The 20,797-nt window shown below is 36.8% G+C and overlaps 1 protein-coding gene across 2 annotated transcripts in view; it reads right to left on the bottom strand.

The window, feature by feature from the left end:
- Positions 1-518: 518 nt before the first annotated feature.
- Positions 519-20,797, bottom strand: part of LOC122019773 (1,4-alpha-glucan-branching enzyme 3, chloroplastic/amyloplastic-like) — a 53,965-nt gene continuing 33,686 nt past the window's right edge. Inside the window, exons 15-21 of one of the 2 annotated variants that reach the window (XM_042577286.1) lie at positions 16,921-16,998; positions 16,678-16,785; positions 8,175-8,255; positions 7,546-7,650; positions 6,634-6,719; positions 1,106-1,160; positions 519-1,031 (exon numbers count right to left, since the gene is read on the bottom strand). In XM_042577286.1, the coding sequence (XP_042433220.1) occupies positions 999-1,031; positions 1,106-1,160; positions 6,634-6,719; positions 7,546-7,650; positions 8,175-8,255; positions 16,678-16,785; positions 16,921-16,998 (546 nt within the window). In that variant the 3' untranslated portion in view covers positions 519-998. Of the gene's footprint in view, positions 1,032-1,105; positions 1,161-6,633; positions 6,720-7,545; positions 7,651-8,174; positions 8,256-14,312; positions 14,463-16,677; positions 16,786-16,920; positions 16,999-20,797 lie in introns of those variants that run through there. The other variant, XR_006122026.1, reaches the window with a different exon arrangement.

Raw genomic sequence — 20,797 nt, 5'->3', positions numbered from 1 at the left:
CTGGAGGTCGAGAGCGGCGCTTTTCGCGTTGAGCGACACTGGAGGGCGAGAGAGAGGTTAGAATTTTTCCGAGTTGGTGCGTGCACGTGTTTTACACGTGAGGGAGATTTTATATCACCAGTGTGGTCCAAGGGCGGACCAAGAAAACGCGGTCTAGAAGATCCCTCTCTGTTGTGACACTACAAGTTCCCACCTGCAAGTTTCACGATGAGATCAAGATTCATAGTCACATTAAAAATTAGCGTTTCATTTTCTTACAAATCTTATATAGCATGATTGGGAGTACAACTATAGTTGCACTTAGTATAGTATTTATGGCATTTAAATTTGACTAACATATTTATTTATTCATCAGGAATTTAATATGCAGTGAAACACGCTAAAACAGGTTAGTCGTCTTCCATTTAATCATCACAAATACTTTATAGGCCTTTAATTGCATCCTCACTAGTTGAATAAGCATGGATAGCGGAATCTAATCAGTGAACAATCATATTGTTCGGAAGATGTACAACACAAGCAATCAATACTCTTTCTAATCTTCAAATTGTCAGCAAAATGCAAGGATCAGGAATATATGTCATAGCTGTACATACAACCAACCTTTCTGGATTCCTCTCGTTCATTCATTCCAAGTCTAATAAAGAAGCGATTAGTATGATCGCACAAAATACAGGAAAATTTGAATGTAGCCTATGCAGACATCCAGACAAGAAGTGGGAATCAAACAAAAGAAGCCAAATAGATGAATAGTACTCCTTTAATGAGAGTACGTTGCACTTCATTGGTATCGGGTGAGTGGGGTGGTGAGAGATCTGAATTCAAAACTTGGAACACATGGCTTTCGAACTGGTATGCACATCTTCTGAAATCACTTGGGTTGTTTTGCCGCACGAGGATGTGACCAAAGCACATTTTTTCCAAATCTCAATTTAATGTCATAGAAGCTTTATGTTATAGCATCTTGAGATGTCATCAAACACAATGACAAGTCTGATTCATGTTGTCAAGATTCTTGTCAATTTGTAAACCTGCAAGTATTCAGTATTCAGCCAGAATTTTTAGTAAGAAAAAGTGATTATTCTATCCTCTTTTTATTACAAACCTGAGCGCTTCTTCGAGGCAATACCACTTCCAAGGAATTTCGGAAGCCATCAGCCCTGCACAGCAAAAAAAATAAATTTTTTGATAGAGAAAAAATCTAATGCGTCTTACACCCAGGATCAGAAAGCTAGGGATGCTTGAACACTTTGGTTCACTTATATGCTATTGATACCACTTGGTGTTGAAACCTACTCTATTACAGTTTGTTGGTAGCAGCACTACTAGAGTACCACAAGGTTCAATACTAGCAAGGTAGCTGCTCGAATCTGCAACCTTAGACCAACCATTGTAGATCAAAATCCCTTTGTCTCCAGTAATTAAAAAAGTACAAACAAATAAGAGCAATATAACATAGTTCGACCTAAGCTGACTCCTTGAAGAGAAACCAATCTATATAATATATAAAGGTATTGATGAAATCAAAAAAATTCACTGCGAGGTAGCTGCTCAAATCTGCGACCTTAGACCAACCATTATAGATTAAAATCCAGCGCTTACAGAATGTAAAATCACCTCCACTTTTAACTCACATGGTGATATCTTCATGGAGAAGTAATTAAAAAGCACAAACAAAAAACAGTGATATAAGATAGTTAGACCTAGGTCTACTCCATGAAGAGAAATCAAATCTATATAATATATAGAAGTATAATGAAATCCAAAACTGCCCGTACCATGCAAGAGCCTTCTCAATCCACCCTGGAATCCTCTCTTAAGATAGATGGAGGAAACAAAGAAAAATTTATTGTCCTCCTTGGGCACCAACTACTCTTGAGAAGGGGTGAGCATTCGGTTAATTCGGTGCATAAATTAACCGAATTAACAGAAAACCGATTTAGTATTGGCTAACCGAATCAAATCAAAGTTTTACTAAAATTGAATTAACCGAATTAGTTATTTCAGTTGACACCTAATTAACTAAATTTGTTTAAAATAACAATAACAAAATTTATACAAAATTAATATCAAATTAACCGAATTAGCCGAATGCTCACCCAGTCTTGAGAAAAACACCCCTCCTTTCTATAAGCACTTAGTTTTCTCACAATCTCCAAACACATTTTAAGATATCCTCTAGACTCCAAAAAACTCACCAGGTGAGAAAAACCATGACAACTATATCTCCTTGCCAAAAACACCAGTAACAACTACTACAAACAAACCTAGATAAGCTTAAAAGTCATATTTGATTGTTGATACTCTAGAACCCTTGCACTAAATAGCACTGGGCCACAAACTGGGGTCCATTTCGTGTGGAACTAGGAAAAATAATCCACCTTGACAAGATGAGCTCCACCACTCCACTAAACACTCAATAAGTGATCCTCAAGAGCGGTCCTACAAATCTCAGCATACTCCACCATTTCCCATACCAATCATTTGATATACATATCTGGCTCCACCTTGACCGAGCCTATGCACAACCAATTTGTTCAATGGGCTACTCAACCACGGAAATAAGCTCTTTTACTTGTTTAGTGTCATGGGGTGAACTAGGTTCCTCAAGCACTTTTCATGTGCTAACCACCTCACATGCCTTCAATCTCTGCAAATTAGAGTTTTCTGCAACTTTTCTATCATGTGAATCTGCATCCTATGAGCCACCCTAGAGTTATAGTATATTGGTACTTTTTTTGTAATCTGAGTGACTCAATGAAATCAAATTCTTTATTAACTTTGAGACAAAGACCATTTTCCAAGAATCTATTATCCTCTCAGTGCTATGTTGACACCTTGATCCTCCACCTCCATGCCATCCTTTTGATCCTAGCCATACATGCGGTAAATGTCTAAAACAACTCGCTCGGTGCATAGATGCATTGTCAAGTTGAATCCACATACAGATTTATTAGAGGTGTATTCTTTTCATTTGAGATGACAGCAATGTCTACAACTGTTGCGATATGCACATTGCTATGAGTTGTTGACCTTTTCTAGAATAGTTGCTTCTATAGTTACCATATGTCTTGTGCTAGAGACACTCAATAATCCTAAAGTCTAGGTCTGTATCTATGTGTTGTTGAGCTCCCCCCTCCCCCTAGTAGTCCCCTTTTTGCTTTATTCAACAATGCACTCACTCAAACAGGAGATAATTTTCATTTAGGAAATAATGAGGATATTGTTCATTTAGGAAGAATGCAATAACTTCTTTCATAACCGCTAGACCATCCCGATGGGATGTTAACAACAACAACAACAACAACAAAAAAGAATGTTTCTCTTGTTAACACCCCTTGGGATGGTCTAGTGGTTAGCGCATGAGGTACTGCCAACTTGAGGTTTAGGGTTCGAATCTCGACATAGCCGAGGTAAATGCCTCCCTCATGTACCAGTCACTATTCCAAGGGCTAGTAGTCACCCGTGATTTACTTCCTTCGTATTGGCAAGGGCAATGAGGGCGAGTGCAGTCGCCTTTTGCCAACTTGTTTCTCTTGTTAACAAGGAAACTTTAAACGAAATAATGCCATATAAAATCTTCTCACTATGCTCTGGAATGTGCTTATATGCTCAATTATGTTTTTGCCATCCACTATAAGTAGCCTGTAAAACCTTCTACTAAGATGACCCTGATGATGAATACTCATATAGTTGTATAACACTGTGTGCTCTGATTAGATACCATATTAATAATGTCATCCATGAGTTATAATCTAATCAAGGTTTAATACCTCAAACCACGTTGGAGTTTTAGCTTTTGAATGGAACAATATGTTTTGATTTATAGTGCCAGATACGGGTTGTAGTGAGTAGGTAGGAAGAATGATGGGGTGGTTAGAGTTAAGTAGAAGGACAGCTGGGGTGATATAAAGAAATATGAGCCATGCGTATGCCCGGACGAATATGAGTCCGGCCGGATTTCAGGGCATTTAGTTCTAATTGGTTAGTAGTATGTGACCGGCCGAGCGAAGACTGATCAAACGAGAGGTTTCATGTGTATGCCCAAATGAATATGAGTCTGGCAGGGCTTAAAGGGCATCCAGTCTAATTCAGTATTACACGGCAGGATAGACGAGGATCGACAGGATACAGGATATTAGGCCTAATATATAAACTCGGCTAACAAAGGTTGACCGGATCAGAAGAAAATTAACCTGGTCAGGAATCTAAAATATCATTGGCAAGGTAATTGAATATTATTATTCTTTATATATATGCTCAGGTAAGCGAAGATTGGCTGAGATACTTTAAGAAAGGTATTTTGTAGACACTATCGGTCGGGATGTTCCATAAGGAGTATTCTCTATATATGATCGGCCGGGGTGTCTCTTGAAAGGTATTCTCTATACATGGTCGGCCAAGATACCTCTTAAGAGGTGTTCTCTGTGCATGGCTGGCCGAAAAACTTCATAAAGGGTGTTCTCAATACATGACCAGTTGGGATATGCTCTAATGGGAATTCTCAGTACATGGCTGGCCGAGATTCTTCATAAAAGATGTTCTTAATATATGACCGGCCGGGATACATCAAGAAAGATATTCTCAGTATATTACCAGCCATGATACACTGTAGAGAAACTATCCTCAATATATGTAGCAGACCAACAACCGACATTATTAAGCCAACTTGGCAAGTTTGTTGGAAGATATTCCTTTAAAGTCTCTTCATTAAGAAGTTAGAAACATATTCTGAAGAGTGCTTCATGAGAAACTAAACTCATAAAAGACAAAAGAGGTACATCTGGGATAGAAAAAAGATTCCTCGAAGAATTATTGCACTTAGCCCAGAATTATTGCACGAAGCCCAGGCTGTACATTTCTCATCTCCTAACAAACTCTAACAAACCGGGGACGACCTCAGGACTATGGAGGTTAAGTGAGGTGGTATAAAAAGGGGAATCCTCTCCGTTGGCAAGGTACGCAAGCATCATTTGTTACATAGAAATCCTACTTCCATTACTGTTCTTCTTCCATCAGCGAGAGAGAAAACTAACTTAAGCATCGGAAGGCCTAGCCAGGGACTCCTACCCGGTCTTAGGTCACTAACTCTTCGTTAGTTGGTTTGAGTGGGCGCAAGATTATCCAGGAGTTTTTCCAGATCTTCGAGGAGACATCCTTCAATTCATTATCTATTGACATCGGCGATCGTCGAGGTGTTCTTGGAGATCTAGATTGGCGCATCATCCTCCCGTGTGCTACCTGCCAACGCTAGCGTACCATCTCCTAGCTTTCAGACAGGAACAATGTCGATGATGAATTGGAGGTGCAAGAGGGAAAGAGATGAAGAAAAAAAAAAGAAAAATATACACTCAGTTCAACTTAATGTTCCATCTTGAATGATATAGTTCATTATCTTATATAGACACAATCTAAAAAAAATAACAATTTAATCTTAATTTATATTGACCTATGTTATAACACACCAAGGGGTGTTGAATGATACTCAATGACACGTGTGTCTGTGCCAAAATATTGTTATATTTTGGTAATTTATTGGAACAATACATTTTGATCGTGCCTCGGGCACAATACGAAAATTCAACCCATAGAAAATTATAGTAGATCCTACTGTGTTAACAAATCTAGTATTCTTTCATAGAAAAACTAGACCTATTGAACCGTTTCAAGGAAGCAACTTTCCTATATCCTTGAACAATCTGTCTCTTGCGTTGACAAGCTACACAATGAAACCTTAAATGCATGCTTCTAGGATTTTATAAGCTACACTATGCAATCACTTATAAGGATCATAAGTGCTTTGATAGTACTCATTGGAGTTGAAGGATACTCTATTTCTACTCATTCGCATTGATTCAATAAAAAAAAAGACAAGCCAGATCAATCCCAACAAGACAGATGTTAGAACCAGCCACCTAAAACCACCTTTTTATAGATCAAAAATCCAATCCTCAGGATGCAAAATCAACTCCCTTGATCCCACATGGTCAAATCTTCTTCTCCCGTGGTAGACACACATAACACTGAAAATTGGGCAGTATAATGTGGTTTGGTCTAAGACAACTCCATGGAGAAACCAAGTATATATGCAATATATGCAAGTTAAAGTAAAACAACACCTGTAAAATAGAAAAAGACGCTATCTACACCTTGTATAAGAGCACTTCCAATCCACCTTAGACACTTCTATCAATATTGTTGGAGAAAAACCTCATCTTAAGTGCTCTATAGACACTAAAAGTTCTCTACAAAAAGAAAAACTTGATCTCTCAGATTCTGCAAATGCACCTACGACATCAGGTTCTAGAATGCTACCACAATAAGAACCACAGAAGCAATCAAAATCACTTGCTGTACTAGTCAAAACCACAAAACTTGGTATTAACAATTTTTATATAGGACTTAAAGTCAAATTGGAAAGTCATTGGGCTCGCTAGGCCATTGCTCTAGGCATCTTGGCCCTAGGTAGTGCTCTTATTGAACTGAAATACTTCTTTATTATCTTAGTTTCATATGCTCTTTATGAAAAGGGGACTTATTGAAGCTCCAAAAACATAACCTAATACAAAATTAATATGACAGATAACTAAACACAAAAGGTAGCTATATACATAGAAAGACCTAGGTGAACACCTTTTTGTATTAGTCCTTTGAAGATACTGGTCTTCCCTAAGTAAACCATGACCGCCATAGCTTGCCTCATCGGTATCAAGTATCAACTGCAAGAGGAAATTTGTTATATCAGTAAAAGGTTTTTATAGTTTTTAGTAAAAGGTTCTAAAAGGACAGAATATTTCACACAAAGCTGTTGCGAGCTTGAAAAAAATAATTGTTCTATCAGAAAATACATTAGTGATAAGATGTAAAGAGAGACTTGCAGTGTTTATGTGCACCTTGTACATTTTCAGAAAATGTACAAATATAAGAGAACATATGAAAAGTAGTAAAAATCAGTCTTGTTTACTTAATTGATTCTACAAAAATAGAAGGAAAAAAAAATCCTAAACAATTAAACACAACACCTATCAAGTTTTTCCATTTCCTTTGCATTAAACAGGATCAAAACAAGAGATGTAGATCAAGAATAAACTGAAATCCCATTAGAAAAAAAAAACTACCAAAGGGCAAATAATTGAAATCTAAATATACTGAAAGCTCCTTTAGCAATTAATTTTAATTGAAAGAAACTGAACCCATAACCTTGTTTGATATTTCTCCAATGATCCATATCATGTCACATTTAGTACATGAATATCATTAGGTCAATATGCTACATCTAGGAAAGCATAAATAAAATGAACCCATAGATACCTATAGGAATTTGCACCAGAAATAGATCAAGCTGTAGTGATATAGTTTCCATTGAAAGGTACTCAGCATCAATGTGAGAAGTTAGAAGCAAAATAAGAATCCAACTATCAAATAGTGAGACACCATCCTTGTATGCATGCGAGTTTGCACAGACATATACACACATTTTTTTGCTTATTTATTTTTCTTGTGCTGTTGATCATACTCTAAGAAACAGTGAAGTACATAACATACCTGATATTCGCCTGCTTCTTCTACACCAATTGTGTATGTTTTGTAACAAGTTGTAGGATGGAAGTTGAACACAAAGAGAAGTTGTCCTCTCTTATAAGAAATAATCTGCATAGAAAATAGATATACAATCCTTCAGGATGAAAGATATAAGGCTATACAATGAAGCAGCTTGAAAATAAGTGATAAGAAGAGTCATTATAGTAACTTATGCCTTTGCAACCAAGCAATTCTAATCATTGTATGAGAGCATGAATCAAGATCTCAAATCTTGTCTCTCCATTTATTTCCCTTGTTTAATTGTTCTACATAGGTTTTTGTGCATACTTATCTATCTTTTACCTTGTCTCATAAAGGTTTTTTTTTGCCTTCTTTATAGAAATGGATTAAAAAAAATAGGATCCAATTAGAAACAACTTTAATTTTTTTCTACATTAAGGTGCTTTAATAACTTTATGGGTTTCAAAAAATTTTATTCCCTTTGGAATAGTTTCATATAAAAATGTTCCTTAATACAGAAATCCAATCGAGATGTAATTGTCTTACTGGATGTCTATGCCAAAAGGGTCATATGAAAAAGAATATTGCTGCAATGTTGTGGCAAACATGTAAGTGAACAGAAAAATTCTTACCATGTTTGAATCACTAATATGATGCACATTTGGTGGTTCACTTGAAAGTATATTGTGACTCTCCTCTATCCTCATCATATCCTGCCAAATTAAATAATTGAGTTCAACACCAACCAAACAAATATAAGCACACACATACAAAATCCCTTTACAACTACTATTCTATCCGTGGCAAAAGGTGATAACGCTCACCCAGGTGGCACATTCTCGCTGACCCAGCAAGATGGCAGATAAATAATGAGAGACTTCGCTCATCAACAGTAGTGCATGTAGGGGGTGAGGTAACCTGCGGGGCTTCCACACCCACTGGAAATCAACCCCAGGCTTATCTATAGCAACACCACCACATAAACCATCTGCGCCAGCTCGTGGGGGCTACAAATACTATTCTAGTACTGATCTACATTGGTCAATCATCATGTGTGCATATATGTGTTTGTTTCTTTATTGGATATGCATGCAAAAAGTAGCAATTCTACCATTTTCTCTTTCATTTTGACTTCAATATTTGTTGATATTTCATAACCATCATGTAGCAAAGGTATATGCTGCAATATAAAAACAAGCCGAAGTCCCAACTACTCGGAGTTCAGCAACATTGGTCTACAGTTATTGAACAAGCTATATAGTTACGGCTTCCTAAAAGGATATCAATTAGTTTTTGGCCCATTTAATTAACCATAATCATGTGAAGTACAAATATCTGTTACTATATGCAATAGTGGCCTCCCTTTTCCTTCATTGCTTATGTTGATAATTTACATCGTTACCAGATTCCTAATTTGCAAAACTATTTTCTTTCTGGCAGGTATCTTCAAATTTTTAGTTGGCGATGTTCCACATAGATAATCCATCATCAAGGTCTTAACTTCTATACTATTTTGATCGGCATGGTTGAAACCTATTTGCTGACCAAAGTCAAAGTTCAGAACTATGTTAGCATGGCCAAAAGTTAGAGCTATTGCATGTGACCGCTGAAATTATACAAACAATGAGATTCTCTGTCTCAACTGATTCTGTGGTACTGTGTTCAGCATCAATCACAAAGAGATGAGGATCTATAGAGAAAGTAAGAGAAATGAAAATATGCCAATGACGAGCTACAGAAGAGCCTTTAGCCTTGCCACGGAGAGAATGACATGGAGCTCTAACATAGAAGAGGGAGAGGATTAAGTAATGGCACTGAAGGCCTAGGCAGTCTTCAACCTCTTATGAAAGTGCGAAGTCGAAGAATACAAGTTAATTGAATTAAAATTTTAAAGAACAAAAATATTAGAAAATAGCTAATATTGTTTGAATTCATTTCAACATATGTCATAGTGTAAGCGTCATAGTGTAAGCATGCCGATTGTCCGCACGGCAAAATACTCATAACCAAAAACAGGACAAGCAACACGAGATATGATCCATACCAATTAATATCGGGTTTCAATAATTTAGCAAAACGATACATTTCAACCATGTAGCCACATATGGTACATGATTTCAAACCATGCTTGGATTTACACAACAAATACTCTAAGGGTGCGTTTGGTTCGGGGTTATCCTGGATAACCTTGATTATCCATCAAGGGTTATCAACCAAAACCTTGTTTGGTTTAAGTAATTGACGATTCCTAAGTTATGATGCATGCCTGACACATCAACAATTTGGGCATATAACCCGGAATCAGAAAACCTCAGCAAAGTGGGGTTTTCCTTGATTCCGGGGTTAACAAAAATTTTAAGACAAAATTACCCTTCATTATTTACCCTTTGAGATAAAATAACCCTTCAAATTTATAAAATTTCAATCTGCCCCTCGGATATAATCAAACTTCCGATTCACAAAAAACCCTAGCCAGTGTTCGCCGCTCCTCCTCTAGCGCACACGCACGCAGCTTTTCCCTCTCGCGGCGATCCTCCTTCTCTCAGCGATCTAGCGGTGTTTCTCCGCGACGATCCTCCCTCCACGACGATCCTCCCTCTCGCGAAGATCTAGCGGTGTTTTTCTGCGACGATCCTCCCTCTCGTGCACACACAGTGTTCCTCCCTCTCGCGGCGATCTAGCGGCTTCCCCCTCGCGAAGAACCCTAGCGGTTTCCCCCCTTGAAAGACATCCCATTCGCGAACATCCCCACTCGCCTTCTTGGAAAAGGTATGATCTTATACGCTGTTAATACGTACCTTAGACTTTTGATCATTTTTTACCATAAACGAATATTGGCAGAGGGTGGTGAGCTTGTTAACGATTGTTGCATCATGAAAGGCCTATTTTTCCCCATGAAAGAACCCTATCGCCATTCTTCATGTTTGTTTTAGCATTGTCTTGTTGCCCTTTTGTTTTAGGTTCTGTTTAGTTCTTGTTTTGTTCTTGATGTTTAGTTGTTGTTTAGTTTTTATTTAGTTCTTGTTTAGATCTTGGTGTTTAGTTTTTATTTAGTTCTTGTTTAGATCTTCTTGTTTAGGTCTTGCTGTTTAGTTGTTGTTGTTTAGTTGATGTTTAGTACTTGTTTTTGTGTTGTTTAGTTTTTGTTTAGGTCTTGCAACTTGTAAATTGAACCTACAAATTCTCTTTCAACTGTTTAGTTCTTGTTGTAACTTGCTGTTTAGAATTTGAAATTTTCTACCTTGCTAATTTATTATTTGGTTCATTGCCCTATTTACATGATAGGTTGATATGGCTCGGTTAGCAGTAAGACAGGAGATGAAAATGATTTCTGTTCTCATTATGCGCATGAAGATGATGGAAAGTAAGTTATTTATGCTTTTATCGTTGGCAATTGTCTTAGCTATTAAGAGGAGGAGTGCTAGATTGAGGAGGAGCATATTATATGCTTATTATGCATTGTCTAGATATAATATTAGGTCTATAAGCATAAATGAGATGACTTTTCATAGTGACCAGCAATGTATTGATAACTGTAGGATGGATAGAAGGTCTTTAAGCAAACTTTGTTGTTTGTTAACGACACATGGAAAATTGAAAGGAAACAGAAATATATCAATTAATGAACTTGTAATATCTTTTCTTCACATTATTGCACATAATGTGAAGAATAGGGTCCTAAAACGTCAAACAGCTAGATCCGGCAAGACAATTAGTAGGCAATTTCATTTAGTTTTGAACTCTATTATGTGATTACACAACATTTTGCTTAAGAAGTTAGAACCAATCCAAGAAAATTGCACGGATGATAGGTGGAAATGGTTCAAGGTACAAGTATATAATTTCTATAAATTTATTTTTATAAATCAATTTAATGTACATAATAAAATAAATTGATTTTATAGTACTTCTTTGAGTGTAGGGTTGTTTAGGAGCATTAGATGGGACTCATATTAATGTCAACGTCCCAGCAAATGATAAACCTAGGTATCGAACTAGAAAAGGTGAAATTGCAACTAATGTCTTGGGTGTATGCACACCAAACATGCAATTTAGCTATCCTACCGAGTTGGGAAGGATCTGCGGCAGATGGTAGAGTCTCAAGGGATGCTATTAGTAAGAGGAATGGCTTGAAGATTCCTCAAGGTAATAGGTTTTTTGGCACCATATAGAGGTCAAAGGTACCACTTGACTGAATGGAGGCAAGGTTACCAACTAGCGACAACCAAAGAATACTTTAATATGAAACACTCTCAAGCAAGAAATTGCATTGAGAGGTGTTTTGGCATTTTAAAAGTTAGATGGGCTATATTGAGAGATAAGTCATTTTATCCTGTAAAGACTGTAGGATTATTTCTGCTTGTTGTATTCTCCATAATTTTATAAGGTGTGAAATGACAATTGATCCGATAGAGACGGAGCTTGATGTCCTTGAGTCAGATGATGATGATGATGAGGCATTGTGAGACCAGTTCTGCTTGGACTGAATGGAGAGACAAGCTTGCAGATGATATGTTCATGAGCTGGCAGTCATCAGTTAATTAAATTTAATGTTCTTTCTTGAAATTTGGGTTTCATTTCCATGTACTGAACTTTTTAATTATGTTGTATTTGGATTTATTATCCATTTGAACAATTTGATTGTTTCTGCATTTTGTATATTATTCATTTGAACAATTTGATTATGATTTGTGCAAGAACAATGTGTTATTTGGATGGTTTAATTTCAGTTTTCAATGGAAGGAAAGAGCCAAAAGATGCCAAACATAGTCGAAGAAGTAGAAAGTTCAATACCACCGAAGTTCAAAAGAAAAATTCAAAGTACCAAACACTTATGGACAAAACAAGAGGATGTTGCATTAGTTGATTGCCTTGTTGAGTTGAGCAAAGATTCAGCTTGGAAGAGCGAGAATGGTTTTCGAACTGGGTACTTGGTGCATTTGGAGAAACTCATGGCTGCTAAATTGCCATCAAGCAGTTTGAATGCTACTCCTCATATTGAGTCAAGGTACAAGCTACTGAAGAGACAGTTCCATGCTATCACGGAGATGTTGAATCATAGCAGTGGATTTGGATGGAACGATGTTGAGAAGTGTATCATTACAACAAAAGATGTCTTTGATGATTGGGTTAAGGTAACTTTTTCTATTTTGTGTATTTTCATTTCTTTGATAATTGTGGGTTTTTTTGCTAATGATATGTTTTTAATTTAGAATCATCCGACTGCTATTGATTTAAGGAACAAAAAGTTCCCCCACCTTGATGACTTGATGTTTGTGTGGGGTAAAGATCATGCCACAGGAGCTAATGCAGAAACTCCTGCTGATGCAGTAGAAGAGATAAATTTATGCGATGAAGAGGTTGACACGTTTAATGCAGAAACTCATGCTGAATGCTACAAAGGTGAAGAATCTAATGATGCCAACCAAGCAATAAGAAAATCTAAGACTCTAGATTCATCAATTTGTCCGTCAAATAAGAAGTTAACAACTAGAACGAGAAAAGGGAAGGTTGATGATGTTCTAGGTGACTTGGTGGGAGAGATTCATAAATATGTTATTGTTGTTAATGAGGCTAATGAGGAGATGAAGGGAATTTCCACCTACTTCAAGAAACAAACTGAGAGTAGTGATAGAAAAATGAAGATATATGATGAGTTAATAGAACTTTCTGAATTCTCTGAGCAAGAAATTATGGATGTTGGGGAGTATATTCTCAAGGATGAACACAAGGTTGGCAACTTCTTCGCATTGCCAAAGACATTTAGGAGAAATTATGTGGTGAAGCAGCTCAATGAAATCCATCTAAAATGAATTAGATAGTTGAATTAGGTTGTTGGTACTTATATTTTGATATACTTTTGGACAATCATGATACTATTTTGAACAAAAATTATTGGATGAATGCCATTTTAGAGAACTTGGATGATATTTTATTTTATGTTTATCAAAATTGCTGAAAGTTTTGGTTCAAAAATGGGATTTTTATTAGGTTTTGATGATAGTATGTCATTATCTGTTTGTATTGCTGTTTGTATTTTGATGCTCATTTACTAACTATACTGGAGGTGTGGAGACCATCGAAAACTGTGTCTGCATGAGGACCATGGAATTTTATGGAAACATCAAGATTGGCGAACAGGTTTAGCGGAAGTTAGGCGATCAAGGAGGTTAACTATTTCTTTCATATGTACTGTTGCTAACTATGAATATGGCTTTTTCTGGCACTTCTATCAAGTAAGTTCTGTGAGAAAATATTTTGCATATGTGATTTTATGGTTTATTCTATATTTTAGCACATTTTTGTTTCTTTGTCCAGACTAAGTATTTCCACTGGAAGTTTGTTGAAGTTCTATTCAAATTCCATAATTGTCGTGATGCCTATCAACCTCTGTTGTTAAAATTGAAATTGTTCTTCAATATAGCCATAGATACCTTTGAAGGCTTGAAATGGATATACTTTATTGATCATCACTAGTATCTTCAACTGTGGTTATTAACTTATTATTCATTACTTCTATGCCTCGTTGATAATTTTCTTCTCCATCAAGAATCAAGATGAAAACATTGTATATACATATGAAAGCATTATATAAATGTTCATTTTCTTAAGACATGATAGAAGCTAAGGGTTTTTTTTGCTAACAAGATAAACAAGATTTAAGCTATTCCTACCGAGATAGCCAGAGAGATGCTTGATTCAAGATCTTAGCCAGAGATATTATTAAGTTTTGTTGTTATATTTATGTTTTGATGATAGTATGTCCTTACTCAGCATTGCATTTTCCTCCGATTCAAAAAAGGTATGTACTTTATAGTTCTTCAAAGCTCCTCTTCTCTGTTCCACTGATGCTGACCTCTGTGCTCGCTTCGTTTTTCAGAGATCAAATTCCAGCACAGCTCCAGCTCTGTTTACCTAAGCTAAGGTACAAATTTCAGAGATCAAATCTCAGAGTATAGTCATACCTAAGCTAAGGTACAAATTCCTTGGACATAAATTTGCTAACAATTTATTTTGGATGTCACTATTCGAGCACTTATAATGTTTACACATTACATTATTTGCTATGAAGTCATGGCAGAATACAAGTTTTACTATGCAAGTAAATTCATAGTTCTGAAAAATTGCTGATAACCATCTTGATCGGCCATGGTGGATTGCATCGTCTGTGTTCGATATGATATTTGCTGATAAATTGAACACATCACTCCACCCAATACTTGTAGGAAAAGCAACAATCCCATACAACTCACTTAAAATCAAGTGTAAATGGATTGACATCAGTTTACAAATAAATCGAAAAAAAAAATCTAGAATTTAAATAATTATAAACACTGCTTCAAGCCTTGTTGTTGGCTTTTCTGGAGTTTTAACTAGTGCTGCTTTCTCATTCATTTGATACTGCTAGTATTAATTGGTAAAATACAGCAACCTTGAACAATGGCCATGTTTCTATCATGTCTCTTTTTTTAATCATAATTTAGAGAAACTTAATACTCTTGCCAAACCTTATAATTGTCAATCTACTTAGTACGTCACTTATCCATATCTTATTCATTATATGTAATATGATGGTGCAAATATTAAATTGACTATTTTTTTAGCAGTATATTGTCATGGAAAGAAAGCTTTTGAGATGGGAAGCTCCAGGCTATTGGCTAGAGAGAGTTGACAGAATGTCTCCTGCTGGCAGGAACATTATGTTCTTCAAAGCTCCTCTGTTCCACTGACGTTGACCTCTATGCTCATTTCGTTTTTCAGAGATCAACAATCAAGATTATTCCAGCACAGCTCTAGCTCTGTTATTGTTTCGTTGGTGGGAATGTTGAATTTGCGGGGAGATAAATTGCTGGGAAGAAAGTTGTTTGTGGGGGGAGTCTGATGCACATGATATGTTTATCCTAAGTCCTGTTCATTTAAACTAATTTTCTTTTTATTATAAAAGCTTTTTAGATTATAGAAAAATAATTAAATATGTTTTCTAGTGGTGTTGCGATTCTCAAAGTGGTCAAAAATTTATTAGAACAGTTTGAAAGTTTTAAACATAAAAGACAAGAATCAAAGTTAATGGAGGAAGAGCAATTTTGTTGAAGATTTTGAAAAAAATGTCAAAAGACATATCTTATTTCTAAGATTATTAAAAAAGATATTTCCTTTTAAAATCAAATAAATTAAAACAATTTGATTTTATATTTTATATTATAATAATTTTAACTAAAACTCAATCGAAAACTGAGACCAAATCTGACTCACAATCAATCAATTATTATAATTAATATTAATATTAATATTAATATTATTTTAAAAATATTAACTAAATATCAAATTAATTTAGTTGTGAAAATATTTAGGATTGAACCAGGGGTAATATAGTAAATGTACAACTAGATTATATAGTAAAATCTCCAAACAAACAAGTTTTTATTATATTACTTATGATCGAACCAAACAACATTAGGTTATATTGTATTCCCTATAACCTTGGTTATGTGATTACTTGGTAATCACATAACCAAGGTTATGATTGATAACTTGAACTAAACGCATCCTAAAGTCTAAACTCACCCTCAAGTTGGAGGAACTACAATGTATTTTTCCTTATTACAAATATAATGTTCTTTTATCAAACAAGGATTATGTAGAAGTTGAACATTAGAACTAAAGGAATTTGCAAATCTACTTCCAAGTTTTCTCTCATAATATAACTTTAATTTTTGTTGTTGTATGTAATTAAAGGTCACAACAAAAATAGATCATGCTAAGGTGGGGCAACAGGCATTAGTAAGGATAAGTAACTCGACAATAATCAAAGAATAGCAAGAAAAATAGGATTTGATACATTGTATCTAGTTCAACATGTGATAGGACAGCTTAGGAGTACAAAGAAAATAGTAATACTAAACCATAACATATAGGTTAAGATTTTTGAATGACACATGGAAGAAACACGCCATTATTGTCAAGACAACATTATGCTACAATAAACATGAAAATATAGCTTATTATAGCCAAATTAATCAAAAGTATAGCGATAAGACATATCTAGTAAAGCAAATTAATGACTTTTGAGAACCAACAATAAACACAAAGGTACAACAATAATTCCACACAAAGCCAATGGACTGAAATCCTTACCTTATCAAAATTGAAAAGTTGCCCGTGCAAATCGGTCATTAGCAAATCCCATTGACGGTTTGCCAAAGCAAATGAATATTTGTTGCTTGCCAATGGAAACTCGATTCTCTATTGAGAAAATAAAACACCATAAGACTAATTATTGTGGTCCAGAAGGAAGCATATCATCACAACAAGAAATAAAATAAAACAAGAAAAAAATAGACTGAAAATAAGGAAAAAGATAAAATGAGAAAACCTCACATTTGGATGTCCGAATTCATTCCCCATAAAGTTTATGTAAGCACTTCCACTCATTGTAAATGTGAGTAATTTGATCATCTGAAATATGATATCGGAAGTGGTTGAATATCTCAGAAAGAAACTTCTATGAATATGCCGACTCATGTTCACCAAAAAGAAAGAGAGAAGATAACTAGTATTCTAGAGGAAGATAATCAGAACCATCAGAAATGTACCTTTTCAGATAAGCAATAGCAATTTTTTATGCATAATCCAGCAGTTGCAAGAACAGAATGTGGAGTATGAGGGATTGGATAGTCAAAGGAATAACTATGATAAATCTACAGCTAAATTCAATTAAATATAAATATGATAAACTTAGGTCCGACAATCGAACCTAAGTTTTGATAATGACAAAGGATTCAAAGTTAAGATTATTTGTGGTCTAACGTGTTTGATCGAGTTTGCATGAAAGTCCTAAGTGTACTTAGGCAAAAGTCCTAACTGCGGTTAGGCAGGTGGAAAATCCTAAAGGGTGGTAACCTTAGGTCCTAGGGGGTGATAACCCTAGGCGAAAAAGTCTTGACAGGTCGAAGGCTTGGGCAAAACCCTAGGGTTGGGGACTCTAGGTGGAAAGTCCTGGTGGGTGGTCGCGGACCAGATGAAAAGAATGGACGGGTCGTGGAGCGAACGTCCAGCAGAAAGTCTTGGAGCCTCGGGCGCTGAGCAAAAATCCAGTCGGTCTGGAGGGCCGATCTGGCAACAGATAAACCCTCCTGAGTGGAGCAAGTGAGGACGCGCTCCCCGGTGAAAGAACAATAGGAGTCGGTTCGACCTAGGGTTTCCGGATGGAAATCCAAAATCAGAACCGGACAGTCCGGTGACTGTCAAATATTTATCTTAATATGATTTTATTGTGCTTAACTCTGTTTTGCAGGATATGTTTTATATTTTGGACTAACACATCTTGCAGGTAGTGAAAAAGATGTAAAGTTTTGGATGAACAGTACCCGAGGCGCCCTCCATGAAGCTTGGAAGCGCCTCGGGTGCACTAGTCGAAGATCTCCGCGCAGTAGGGCAGAGGGCGCCCTCCATGGAGCTGGAGGCGCCCTGGACATTGGGTGGAGGGCGCCCTTCATGAGCTTGGAGGCGCCCTCAGGCGGATAAGCAGCGAGGGAGGCAGAGCTTATCGACGCAGCGATTTCAGCGGGGTTGGAGGTGCCTTCCATGCGGTTGAGGGCGCCCTCAACAGGCAATATAAGCCTGTCTCGACCAGATGCCTGAACACAACTGAAATTCACGATTCTTCTACTGTGCACTGCTAACGAAACAATCCGACAAAGCTGTAAAGCTACTCCGACAACCACAAGCTCGACTTTCTCCATTCTTGAGTTGTTGGTATACTTTTAATTTATTGCATTTAAATTGTCATCTCCTCTTGTAATATTTCCGGATTGATAGTGAATTGTCCAAAGTAAACACTCAACAAATGTGGACCTTGGAGTAGGAGTCGCGGCTCCGAACCAAGTAAATCTTGGTGTTCGAGTTTGCAATTGTTTCTTTTATTTCCATTGCATAACGTTTACTCCGATCGATTGTTTTAAAACAACGTGAAAGCCAGCGCTATTCACCCTCCCCCCCTTTAGCGCTTTCGATCCTACATCCACAACAAAATGAAGTTGCCGAACATAAAAACAAACCTCCTGTAAGTAACTCGTTCTCTAATGTTTTCCTCCAATACACTCCAAAATCTTCTAGGGTGATGTCGTCTCTACCGCCACATACCTCATCAACTGTATACCATCACGCATCATCAACTTCCAAAGCCCAGTTCAACATCTTCTCCAATCTTTCCCACACACTAAACTTCTTCGGTCACTCCAATCTTTGGGTGCACATCCTTTGTCCACATCTACAAACATCATCGGGGGCAAACTTGACCCTTACTCCACCAAATGCATTTTTCCTGGATATTCATCCCTTCAAAAGGGATACAAATGTTACTCACCTACCACCAAGAAAACCTTCATCTCTATGGATGTCACATTCTTTGAAAATCAGACATACTACCCCAAGTCCGATATTTAAGGGGAGAAATTGAGAGAATATCATCCCAAAGAGCTTGAAATAATCCCTAAGACCCTAACACAAACACTATGTCTGAGCCTACTCCTGACACAAACACTAATGCCTTAGCCTACTTCGGACATAAACACATCCCCTACCAAACCTAATCCACCAGAAGAAGTTTGTGTATATACTAGACGAAAAACACACTCAACACGGGTCCAAAAGTTGGAACTAGATCCAGATCCTATTGACAATGATACGACCTTAAATCATGAGTCTAATTTACCCATGATTTGGAAATACCAATTGCTTTAAGGAAAGGGGTTAGATCATGCACAATGCACTCCATTTCTAATTTCATCTCTTATGAAAGGCTATCCTCAAAATACCGAGCACGTATAGCCTCCTTCGACAACATTTAGGCCTCATCCAACATTAATGAAGCTCTAAATCAGACAAAATGAAACCAGCAGTAAATGAGGAGATAAGGGCACTACAGAAAAATGACATTAGGTCCATCTATGAACTACCAAAAGGGGAAAAAAAAATAATTGGGTGCAAGTAGATATTCAAAGTCAAACACAAGGTGGGTGGAACAATTGAAAGATTGAAAACACGACTGGTCGCAAAGGGTTTCTCACAGTCTTATGGAATAGATTATCAAGAGACCTTCGCTCCAGTCGCTGTACTTAACACAATCAGGATTCTCCTTTCCTTGGCCGCTAACAAGAACTGACAGCCCCACCAATTGGATGTCAAAAACACCTTTCTAAATAGAGACTTGGATGAAGAATTCTATATGGAAGTTCCATCTGGAATCAGACCATACCCTAACAAAGCACGCAGATTACACAAATCCTTATATAACCTCAAACAATCCCCTAGAGCGTGGTTTGACAAGTTTGCCACATCTGTAACCAAACACAGGTACAAATAGTGTCAAACGAACCACACTCTGTTTGTCAAAATCTCAATTGACAACAAAATCACCATTCTTATTGTTTGTGTGGACAACATCACTATCACATGGGACAACGAGAAAGAAATAGTTGTACTAAAGGAGCTCCTCACACGAGAATTTGAAACCAAAGATTTCGGAGATCCAAAACTCATCCTAGGAATGGAACTCGCAAGATTGAAATAAGGTATTTTTCTTTCACAACAAAAATACACAATAGATCTACTAAAGGAAGTTAGAATGCTTGGATGCAAACCAGTGGATACCCCGATGGATGGATCAAATAAAATTGTTTCAGAAAATGGCCAAGCACCAACAGATAGGGGGGATACCAACGACTTATAGGCAGACTGCTCTATCTATCACACACTCGACCAGATATCGAATTTACTATATGTGTGGTAAGCCAATTCAAGAATCATCCCATAGAAGAACACATGAAAGCCATTTATAGGATTCTCAAATATCTTAAAAGTACTCTGAGCAAAGGGCTACTAGTCCGGAAAACTGAAGACACAGGCATACACGTTTACACGGATGCATATTGGGTTGGAAACATTAATGACAGACGATCAACCTCTGGCTACTGCACGTATGTAATGGGAAATTTGGTGACTTGGAGAAGCAAAAAGTAGTCCGGAGTGGCTAGAAGCAGTGTTGAAGCTGAATACAGGGCTCTTGCTCTTAGAATCTGTGAAGGAATATTGATCCGAAGAATTTTGAATAATCTCAGAATCTCTAGTTAAATTGTGGTGCGATAATCAAGCAACTATCAGTATCACCAAAAATTTGGTTCACCACGATAGAACGAAGCACATTGAAATTAACCGACATTGCTCTCCCATGCAACAACTTTGAAGAGCTATGTGG

This window comes from Zingiber officinale, chromosome 9A, assembly GCF_018446385.1.
Source record: "Zingiber officinale cultivar Zhangliang chromosome 9A, Zo_v1.1, whole genome shotgun sequence".
Classification (NCBI taxonomy): Eukaryota; Viridiplantae; Streptophyta; class Magnoliopsida; order Zingiberales; family Zingiberaceae; genus Zingiber; species Zingiber officinale.
The sequence above is the reverse complement of the archived record's forward strand: the minus strand, read 5'-3'. Positions and strand labels throughout refer to the sequence as shown.